Here is an 11,779-nt window from a genome sequence, read left to right as displayed (position 1 = left end):
CTGACTGTGTCAGGTCAGGTTGTAAAAAAAATATTTGAGAATGTTTGTGAAACACTGTGCACAGTGGCTTGTTTGCACACAGAAGTCCTTAGTAAATGTTGGCTTTTATCATTAATATGATATTATTAATTAATTAATATTGTTAATACAGCATAGAGCAAGTTGAAGGAAAAACACTTTTCTCCCATTGGGGTAACTGCTGAAGCAAGTTGTTTTGGCAGATGTGCTATTATAGAGGCTGGGTCTCTGGTGAGCGTCTCAGACTTAGCAATATCAGTGACTTACAGGAAGCATTGCCACGGTGAGCCAGAGCAGGAGAGGAGGAAAATGATGGACACCAAGTGGTGGTTTAGGAGATGAACAATTGGCAGGGGTGCCACAGTGGTATTGCCAATTGTGCTTAGCATTAACTGATGGCTACAGTCCCATCAATGACTTCATATCTGTGTACAGTATTCACTTTGATGGCTGGGATTTCAACAGCCTCATCACTGAGGGATTATGCTCAGGGCTACTGAGGGTGAGTTTATAATTTCAGTCTGTTTTCTCAAATGTACAAAGGACTTTATAGCTTTTATTATGTTCATGGACTTTGTTGTGTTAAGGTCTTTCAAATTGGGGCTGTTTCCTCTGCTCCCCTTCACTCCTTACTTCCAGGCAAGGTTGTATCAAAGAGAAACTGAGAGACTGAGGCAAATTAAATGATTTCTGAAAATCTCTGTAAGGCATTGTAGCAGATGGTGGTGGTGCACGTTCCATATGCCTTCAAAGGCTATTTATGGTGAACACCTATGCCTTCCTACCTAAGAGGTTTATTATTATTATTATTATTATTATTATTATTATTATTTTTGGTCTGGAGCAAAAGGAGCAAGTTCAGGTAATGAGCTGGGCAAGCCAGAAATGCCAAAAAGTTAATACCCCTTGAAGCAGCCATCGGCTAATGACAGATGAGAACTTAGTGAAGAATCTGCCCTTATGAAGTACAGTGCCAGGTTTCAACTGTAGTGCCTCAGCCTTTTCAAATAGCTTAAGGTCCAAGAGTGGATGTAAATGATAGGTTGCTTTGGCTAAGATGTCAGACAGCAAGAGGATTAGTTGTTGCCACACCCCTGCAGGTGAAGCCAGATGACTATGGGGGTAGAATATGTTTCAGCTCTTTATCGTTTCATTCTAGGTCAAAATCAAGTGCCTGTAGTGATATGCCATCACAATCTTTAGCTTATTTAGACACTAATAGACAAATTTCTCCCCAATTCAGTAAAGAGATATATGTATATTAGAAAAAGAAAGCTAACATGATTTTCATACAAAAACCACTTTTAGGAGGGGATAGTATTACAGAGAGAAGAGATCCAGCAACTGTGGCACACCTGGTCTTAAGAACAATAGCCACACAGGTTGGTAATCTCATCTGCCTCCTGGGAGAAAGAAAAATCTTTCTATGACCTTGTCAGAGGTCTTAAACTCATGCAGGGGATTTTCCCGGGAGGGTCCCAAACATCTGTATATGATGTCGAACAAATCTTTTGACTTGAATACTGATCTCTGAAACACTTTATGAGTACTTCTTGGGGTTATCTGCATTAAAGTGACTGAAGTTAATGTCTTAGTGTTTGACTGTGATCTCCTTGAGGGCAGAACTCAGATACTATTTATTTGTATATGCCCAGAACCCAGCACAGTTCTTTCCTAGGGTTGTCAAGTTTGGAGGAAAAAAACTAAGAAAGTATTGTTTATTCAAAATTCACATTTAACTGGGTGTCCTTTATTTTATCTGGCAATCCTATCCCTGGTATATAGCCCACCTCAGCAAAAGTCGGTGAGTAAATGAATAAATGAATGATTAGCATTGTACCAAAAAAATGGAGAAATAAACTGGTAAAAATGTGGATTGACCATGTAAAAGATACTCATCTAAATTATGCCTAATAATCAAAAACATCAAAACCGCATCTGGTTAATATTCTACCTTTGAAAATCTGCCAATCTGGTTTTGACTTGAGATGCATTTTTCTATCCATGCTTCCTCAGCCACTTTTACTCAGTGTCTATGTGGGAAGAATTCTAATCTTCTGCTAATGTGTTTTGTTCCAATACTTTTACATCTTCTTAATTCTACACATTTCCAATTTCATGTTTGCCTAATTGTTTATTAGCATGTTCCAGATGTACAAGAAAATGGACATTGGATGGTGTGTGGGATTCAGTCATTCTGAAGCACAATCATCTGTGTATCTTCCTTTAAAATTGCCAAAATTGTGCTTTTACTCCAGCCGAACCCTAGGGTTTTGGGTAAAGTCATTCACCTTGATTAAACCATCAGGACCAATTCTGTTTGGGAAAAAATATATATCTGGGGTTAGTTCTTTTAATAATTAATCTTAAGAAAGAATGTAAAAGCCTCGCACTCCAAAGGAACTATGCTATGGCTCCTACCCTCATCACCCTTTTTCTCTCAATTCCTGACTGTCTGCTCTTCCTCCTCTACCAGTTTCCACTGGTCAAACCTGACCATGAGCCAGAGTCACCTGAAGGGCTTGCTAAGTAAGACACAGATACCTGGGCCCTGGCCCTGGAATTTCCAGCTGACTGGGTAGGTACACTGTGTAGCCTTAGAAATTGCATTTCTAAGAGTTCCCAGGTGATGCTGCACTGCTGGTCTCGGTAGTACTCTAAGAATCGGTTGTCTTATACCATTCTTCCTCCACCCTTTCTCTTTCAGATTCTAATCTTTTTCTTCATGATATTTCTGTTCCTAGAGCAGTATACAGTAACCTCACTATATTATCTTGGTCTGCTAGATGTATTTTCCCTGTATTCTTTCCCCTCCAGTTGGTAAAAGTTTACTTACATTTCCTGTTCAATGTAGCTTAGCATTCGGCTGACATGCGATGCGGAGATCTCCCCGTCCACTTCGGCAATGTATGTGTAAAGAAACTGGAAGGTGCTAAAAGGGATCCTGGGAGGTCCACTATCATGGTCAGATGATAAAACTTCACACACTATCTTAAGAGTTTTGGAAATAGTCTATAAAGTATAAAATTGAATGATGATAAAGTCACACTATTCCAGACTAGATTCCTAAGATCAGTTTAGATACTACAAAGTTTTACTCTCATAAAATGAAGTTCGGATGATATATTACGGAAAGTGTATTTTTTACACCTAAATGTCATGTAATTAAAAAAATATATTGATATACTGGGTACCTCTTTTTTATTTTCCTTTCCTTTCTGTGTTGGAGGGTTACTCTCAAGGAATTAAGTTTCTAAACTGCTGAATACTTTAAGATATTTAGTATTTTTATCAGAATAGCCTTACTAAAAGAGAATTTGATTTGCATTCTATATTCTCCAATCTTATCTTCGAAGGGATGAGGTGGTTAGTTTAGCTTACATATTCCAGTGAGCTGCTTGGAGCAACACCACAGGAGGGGGAAAGGGGCAGGAGAAGGGCGCTTTCCTTGGGAAGAGTCCCAGATGCAGGAAAAGTGACACCGAACATCACGATAAAACCAGTTCTTCTAAAACATGTGGATCCACCTAATCAGAACCACCCAATACTTTATATGACATAATAATAACCTTGTAGTTTCTGGGGAAAATTAGTAAATGATGAATGCCAGAAGGTTTAATGGAAGGGTTGCTACAGAAGCAAACACTCCTTACAATGAAACTTGAGCATTAAAAGATTATGTTCAGAACTGAGGTTTTACTTACTTTGTCTTTAAATAAACCTATCCTTGGAATAAAGAATAGGTTGTGAAATGATGGGATAAAGAAAAGAAATGATTCAAAGGATTGTTTAGCTCTGGATCAGCAAAGATAGGTCAGCACATATCTTGACAGTTTACTAAAACATGGGCAGATTCTCCTTACATACTCTCCAGGGATCAGGGAAAAATTAGTCCTGAGTGGCAAACTGGGTGAATGAATAAGCAGCTGCTGAAACTCCCCAAATGCTGGCTGGCATTGTTCTTCCCTTGCAGTTGCTGTTTGCTCTTCTGCTCCCTTCCTCCCCGAGTGTAGTGGATATCCACATGGTGCTTCTTTAGCTGTGATCTGTGTTACCCAGGAATGTAAGTCTGTATGTCAGGAGGTATACATGAGGACGCTGAATAAACTCGGCCCATCTTCCTGGAGTAACAGTTTTACCTGGTGGCAGGTAATTTACACATTTTTTGTATTAATTAATTAATTGTTAATTTTAATTGATTTAATATTTAAATTGTGTTTCTTTACAAATGTTGCTGTTTTGTGAAATTGAATCTTTAATGTACATGAATTTTAAAATGATAACCCATGGATGGCAAAGAAATGTTAGGTTTGCAGCAAGCCACTTTTAATTACTGTTTCCTGCCCTTGGGAGTCCTCTCCTGCTAAGTGTTGTGAAGCCCTGTATGAGGCAGTGTGCCTGTCACTTCCGTCACTTCTGTGAGGGAGGTTCGGAGGCTGGGCACACCGGAAACTGGGTAAGAGGCTGTCAGTGCGAATGGGAGGGCAGGATTGTGAGATGAGGTCAGTATGCCAATCGTTTTAGGTGGATTTGCAAACACGTGTTCATTGAATGTCATAATTTCTCTCCATAGATCATTCTCTCTGCTTCTCTTAAAAAATAATAATAATAATAATGATAATAATAATAATAATAAACCTATTCTCCTCTTGCCTCTGTTCTGTTCTCTTCTTCCTACAGTCTTATCCAAATTGGAGTGCTGTTATAGGGCTGAATTGTGTCTGCCCAAAGTTCACACATTGAAGCCCCACACCCCCTAGTATTTCAGAATGTGACTATATTTGAAGACAGGACCTTTAAAGAGTTAATCAAGCTAAAATTAAGTCATTAGAGTGGCCCTTAAGCTGATAGGTCTGGTGTCCTTATAAGAAGAGATGATTAGAAAACAGAGAAGGGGGATGGAGAGATAGAGGAGGTAGAGAGCAAGAAGGAGAGAGAGGGAGGGAGGCAAAGAGAGGAGACAGGGGAGGTGAGACGAGAGAGAGAGAGAGTGAGCAGGAGTGACCAGACAGATGCATGCACAGAGGGACGAGCATGTGAAGGAGATGATGGCCATTTATAAGCCAAATGAAACTTGTCTCAGACATACCTTGATCTCAGATTTCCAGCCTCCAGAACTGTGAGAAGATAAATTTCTCTCGTTTAAGCCACCCAGTCTGTAGCACTTGTTATGGAGCCCTAGCAAACTAATATAGATGCTTTCTACCCCAGACACTTTTCATTGATGATTCAAATAACAAACCTTCAAATTCTATTGCCCTCATAAGATTTTAGAATAGTTTAAAAGATTTACCAAATGGATGAATGGATGAAAAAACTTGCTGGTCTGGAGTTTTTTGGTAAACTTAAATAAATCTAATGTAAACAGAAATCTGTATTCTGTTGCATAAGATTTTTTGGTCAGATAGGAATCCACTTATAAGAGATACCCTTTAAGCATCTTATGAGTAGCATTTTCAAACTTAGAGATGAAAGACTCAGAAAGTGTATTATTTGCTAACAAAATACATCATTCCTTCCAATGAACACAATTACATGATTTCTGTTATGTAACTGGTCTCAGTGGAACAGGAGGTTGTGTAAGCTGTTCTAGAAAAAGAGAATGTTGAAAAGGAAGAGGAATGCAGGTCTGCATGCTGTAGCATTTTGAATCACATGGGTAGACTCAGAGCTCAAGACTGGGATAAATATACCTGCTACCTAAAATTCCTGCCATTAGACTCTTCTATACAGAATGAACTGGATTTTCTAAATGGAAAGGAGATGATGGCTGGTGAGTTGGCAAAGAAAGGAGGAATTTCTGGGCTTGTCTCTAAGGATGTGTGGATTAATGAGAATGCAAATCCTCCTCCAGCTGGTGGTACCCTGACTACCCCCACATTTAAGCTCCCAGCAATAGTCCAACATGAAACAAGTGGATATAATGGATTCACAGGGCACCCTTTATTTACAGACTAGACCTTCAGGCTGACTTCACCTCTAAGTGTTCTTTGACATAGAAATGATGAGAGGCAAATTCAGATACCTCAGGACCTCTCAGAATTGGAGGGGTCCACTGTTATCTAGAGCCAGGCCTGGGAATGTCTCAGTGGAAGCAGAGGAGGGGGAAAAGAATCACAGAATGCGAGAGATAAAAGAATCTCATGGGACATCTAATACAACCTCTTCATTTTAGCAAGGAGGTAGAAAGATACAATTCACCTTATGGTTTCCCTTCTCCAATGTGAGAGGCAGCCATATCAAAGAAAACGTAGCAGCTGCGTAGAGAGCTAAGCGGAGGGAGTGTTGGAATTTGGCTTTCCAAAGTCACTCTCGGTTATTGTGAGATACTTGGACAGGAGAGAGTCTCAGACATGTCTCCTGAGATGTGAGGGGTTGTGAAGTAGAACACTGAGGCCGGGCAACAGATGAGGGCAACTTAGAAGAGACTAACAGATGCCCTGAGCACCAGCAGGAACACAGGTGAGCCAGTGGAGACTACTGTGCTGTGAGAGAGGAAAAACCAAAGACTTAAGTTCCAGTTAGCGATGAAAAGACAAATATTTCTTTAGATGCAGATCGGAGGTGCCAGAGAAGCCGGAGAGACTTGAGAAAAGCTTCACCTGAAGTCCTAAAGTCACCACTTTCTTTATACACTCAACTGCCATCTTAAAGAGAGGAGCAGTGAAGAGAAACCTGAGAGATTGGACGATTTGCCTTAAAGCTGTTTTAATTATTGCATCCGGTAAAAATTCTTGGATTGAATTGAATCTACTTATTTTCTGACTCCACCCTTTGTGGTTTGGGTAAATAACCCCTAACATCTCTGAATGTGGTGTGAATAAATTTGTGACTCTTTGATAAAACATGTCAATTTTTTATTTTTTCTTCTGTGATTTCCCCTCAATTCTTTGGGATATTTCCACAGAAAAATGATTAGCAACTCACCTGCCCCTGCTGAATTTTTCTCTCCTCTTTGGAAGAGAGTAATTTATTCACTATATAAAGTTGCTGTAAAAAACAACGAAGACAAAAAAAAAAAAAAACATGAATGCCCTCTCTTCTCCTCTCTAAAGAAATGATTATGATGAAAATTACAGGGAAAACCCATAGGGAAAGTTGGACTACAATATTTCTGGTACTTTTTCCCAGAAGCCAAAATGTCAAATATGCATTTCAAGCCTATTTGAGATGAAATAACAAGATTGTATTTAGATCAGCCAAATGATTCAAACTACCTTCTCATGCCATTTGGTTTTGGCAGAGGCAATAATTTTCTTATTAACTTTTAAACTTGTATGTATTTCAGAACTTTTTTAAAAACCATGTTTCTGATTAATTTTATTTAAGTTATTATAACAGTGTTTAAAAAGAGTGAGTCACATATGATACCTAAAGCTTTTAAATATACACACACATATATGCATATCTATATCTATACCTATCTATATATATATCTATATATATCTATATCTATAGATAAAGATATATAAACTGGTTGCAATATCTTTTTCTTTAAAACAAGAATATTGATTTTCTGATTGTAACCAAGTCAAATTTGGAGAAGGCATTAATTTGTATGAGGACCCTGTATCCATAATGACGTCGTAACTGTAAGTCCGGAAATAGCCTCATCTCTCCCTTCCTGCTCTCTTGTCTCTGATTTTTTTATCCAATTATGCTTCTCAAATAGCTTTTTATAATGCTGCACCTTTTTCTAACGTGTCTTATTGGTATATCTTCTAGGTGTCTGGCACTCAAATGAATCTTATTCGACAACTGGGTCTTGGTTATCTTTAGGAATATGAATGGAGGGAGTGAAGCGGTGATGGAAATAAATCTAGGCGCAAGGATTAAAATTCATAAATAAACCAAAAGCCACATTTTACTCTCCCCAGAGCCTAATGACAGATTTCCCCTCTCTTTCCTCCTAACCTCTACTTTTGGCCGATGAGCGGAGAAATGACCTAATTCAGACAGGAGAAAGAGTATAAAGAAGAGGCAAGCTAATCATCAGCCCTGGGGAGTTGACTGTGTGTATAGATACACACTACCCTTCCAAACCCAGAGAGAAACTTTCTCTTAAGGACAAAAAGCATTAAAGTGAACTTACGACACCAAGAGAGCTGCAAGCAAGGGCTAAAAACTTCAGCCACTCAATCTCCTCCGTGAAGCGGCCCACATTCATCACACTATTAAACAGATCTGTTGGTAGACTCAGCACCTTCCACATCTGGGCCAGCTCATCAACATGGATGATCAGTCTGCCGCCAACCTGCAGGGCAAGAGACAGATGCAAGACAGAGAATGAGGGACAGGACGAGAGCGTGCCCTGAGAAATACCTGCCCAGGCAAGGCTCTGTGTTCTTGCAGCACACAGCAATGGATGGGGGTATCGGGGGAGAAAAGGGACTCTGATTGGCACTTCTCTTTGCAAGGGTATAGAAATCGCCAGTGAAGAAAAATCTGATATATGATCTAATCGTTTTAACTTCAGCTGTCCAAATTATGGGGAACATGTACATTTATATTTTAATTTTTTTCTGATGTTTTTATTATCTGGTTGTCCTTGTAAGGCAGATAGTGCAGCAGGAAAATGAAACCAAGGGGGCACAGGACTGTCTTAGACTAAAATTAGTGGTGAAACTAGAACTAGATGTTAAGTCTCTTGCCTCTAGAGTCCATTGAGTTTTTTGCACTGGACAGCACATGCACCCCTCACAATTTCCCAGGAATAACATGAGGTCTGTGGTCTGTATGCCACATGTGGTTCGGTTCCAGGTACCTCAGACTCCACCTTGTCCACTCCACAAGGTGCCGGGTGGTTAAGAGGAGAAAAGAATGAATGGCCCCTTGTTGGCTGACAATGTGATAAGGGTGTAGATACCCTGGTGAAACCTAATACACCTTCTCTGGCCCTCTGATGCTAGAGAAATGCTAAGCCTCTGACAGTTGGCTAAATCAATTCTGACTCCCTCCACACCACTCTGTCCTGGATCCTAAGGCAGGGTATAGTGGCACTAAACCACACTTCCTCCTCCATTCACCAGGCAGCTTCCAGGATAATGTGGCTGTAAAGAGAGGCAGGGTTTTCCCTGAAAGTTAGGTTATGTCCGCACCTGGGATAACTGGGGAATGACAACACACCCCTCCCCAAACTGTGATTGTCTTCATTTTATGACCTCGATCAGGAAAGGGATACTGTTAAAAGATGTGGACCTGCACTTTCTGGAAAGAAGGGATTAGCATCACATGGGGTCCCTGGACATTCTACCAGCTTCAGGGACATCTGGGATGACCCCACTGACAACTTGGCTTACTGCCCACTTCAATATCATTCCTATTTCCCCCAGGGAAGAGTTACTTTCAGTGCCTGGTTTAGTGCACTTTATGACTATGCTGAGTGGCCAGTTGACTTGAGAGGGGGATGGTGGGCTTCTGTCTGTACCCACCTGGCCTCAACATTGTCCGTGCATTCCCACTTGACACTGAAGTATGGCCCTTACCCTAGAGTGCAGGATCTTCAACAGCTCAGGTGTAAGTTCTGCCCAGTTAGACAAAGCAACTCGCTCAGAACGCTCTCTCACTGGAGGAATCTCTCCTTGGGACATAGCCCCAAAATATCTACAAGAAAAAAGTCTCTTCATTGACAGCACAATATGCAGGGACATTCTTGCTTGTGATGAATTAAATTGATATTGTCTCGGAAATACTTTGTGGAGTTTTTTTGCTCTAAAATGCTCAGGTTTGTAAGTCACATAAAACCATCTGCTCAGAGCTTTTCATGTCTGAATAGATGGAGAGCGCTCTTAGGTCCTGCTCTCCTTTTTCACTGTAGTTGAACTACAAACTGATCATTCATGGATATCTAAAAAAATTATAGCAAACGATACAATACAGGAGCAAGCAGGCTACAACAGCGGAATGTTTTCTTACATAAATGTCAGGGATGATATCAAGAAATATCATTTTTCTTGCTATAAAACAGCAGTACAACAACAATAAAATGGGGTTTTAAACTACTGTACGGTATAAAACAAAATCAGTCTGAGATGCCAAAAGAAATGAGTCTTCTGACTAATCTTTGAGGTAATATATAAAATTTAGAATGGAAAGCTAAACAAGCCTCATTACTAGTAAGGCAACCCCATTCAAGTCTCTTTTTATGAGCATCGCTGGCTCGTTTCCCTTCCATTTATAAGAGCTTCATCATCGTCCAACTTAGGAGCATGCGCACACTGGATCGGAGCCCCTGGAAGGCTCCTCTTAGATTCTATTGTATGCCTTCTCAAGATATTACCACCTTCCCACAACCTGCTCAATACACTTACTCAACCTCATGCCGAGGACATGCTCCCTTCTACCAATACACCAGCTCCACTCAATGGCCTCTCTTATTCCCCTTTCCCACTGAAATGCTGCTAAGGAGGTCATCAAACAGTAAAAATAGCCTGAAAATGGTCCGCTTAAGTCCCAACTCCTGCCCCAAGCCCCGGTTTCCCAGTTTCAAGCAGTAACTTCATCTAAGAAGCAATTTCAAAACTGAGAGGCTTTCTAAATAAAGCTGTTTCAATCCTGGCCAGCAGCTTTTGTGTAAGCACCTTCCACTGAGCAGCCCCTGGGTAGTCTCTCCTGACAAAGGGCGCCTGTGTTAGAGGCACACTGTTCTCAGCCAGACCAGGTGCTTCTACTGCCCTCGAAGCTCTGTTTTGCCTCCTTTCTCTGGAACGTCATGTGTACTGTGTGGACATCTTGATGAGGGAACAACTCGGGTGAAAGAAACAAGAAAGAGAATAACAGTTTCCCAAAAAACAAGATGCAAAATGTCTCCAATTGGGGCAAGCAGTGGAGGAAGGTGCCTTTTGAAAGCAGTGAACCAATTTGCACGAGTCCCACGTGATCCATCCCGCCCGCTCATAGCAGCGCTCCCTTAGGTGCACTGCTGCCACCTAGTGATGAGGTCCGAGGACTCCCTGGTTTACACCGGGGGAGGGCCCGCTAAACTCCAAGAGGATTCTGACCTCTATTTTCACTGAGACAGGGGCGGGACTTGCAGGGACAGGGTGCTCTGTGAGTGTGCTCGTGTGATATGATAGTCTAACTCTTGCTGATTGCCCCAGTACACTTCTCTCATTGCCCTGGGGTCCTATTGCTCAGTCTGCTTCGCTTAAGGGAGGGCATCTCATCCTTGCCCAATTCGATGGATTTGTGTGTGAATTTTAAAGCACCAAATCAATGCGAGAGCTGAACATCACAAAGATTATGCTAATCAGTTCCAACTCCTAGGATGCAGCCATGACAACCTTCTATTAGTTTCCCAAGACCTTCCCTCCTCCACCCCCACTTCCACCTGCAATGTGAACCAGGGGGCTGGAGGTAAGAAAGGAGCACGTACTCGGCAGCCCACTGGATGAGGTCTTGCGGCTGGGTCCGAATGGCGGCTTTGGTAAATTGCTTCAGCAATTCCGGCAGCTCCGGGGGAATGCATATTTGCTTATCCGTCTGAGGCATTGATAGGATGACCTATTGGCAGAGGAAAAAAATAGTAAAGAAATAGAAAATCTTTGACATCTTCAATATTGGGGAATTCACAACCCCAAAAGACAGATGCATTCTATTGCTACACAACCTAGAGGTTAGTAAGTGGTTTACTAATCCCTTTTTGTTGTTGTTAATAATTCTTCCCTTTACATAAAAATATGCGTAATACTTGTTCATTAAAAAGTAGTGATCAACAAGAAGCAAGCAAAATTATCCTCTAGTGATGCCATCCAAAAATATT

The 11,779-nt window shown here is 40.9% G+C and overlaps 1 protein-coding gene across 2 annotated transcripts; it reads right to left on the bottom strand.

Annotated features, from left to right (window-relative positions):
- Nucleotides 1–2,261: 2,261 nt before the first annotated feature.
- ROPN1 (rhophilin associated tail protein 1) lies at nt 2,262–11,508 on the bottom strand. Of its 2 annotated transcripts, XM_016159344.2 has the most exons (5): nt 11,393–11,508; nt 9,504–9,621; nt 8,111–8,272; nt 2,855–3,030; nt 2,262–2,334 (listed from the first exon to the last, which is right to left on the bottom strand). In XM_016159344.2, exons 1-5 carry the CDS (start codon nt 11,506–11,508, stop codon nt 2,268–2,270), a joined length of 639 nt encoding a protein of 212 aa, XP_016014830.1. In that variant the 3' UTR covers nt 2,262–2,267. The 2 variants fall into 2 exon arrangements, with proteins under 2 accessions (XP_016014830.1, XP_016014831.1); XM_016159345.2 differs by lacking the exon at nt 9,504–9,621 and having other exon boundaries at nt 11,393–11,474.
- Between the last annotated feature and the right edge of the window lie 271 nt (nt 11,509–11,779).

This window comes from Rousettus aegyptiacus, unplaced genomic scaffold (assembly GCF_014176215.1).
Source record: "Rousettus aegyptiacus isolate mRouAeg1 unplaced genomic scaffold, mRouAeg1.p scaffold_m13_p_4, whole genome shotgun sequence".
In the NCBI taxonomy this organism is placed as follows: domain Eukaryota; kingdom Metazoa; phylum Chordata; class Mammalia; order Chiroptera; family Pteropodidae; genus Rousettus; species Rousettus aegyptiacus.
The sequence above is the reverse complement of the archived record's forward strand: the minus strand, read 5'-3'. Positions and strand labels throughout refer to the sequence as shown.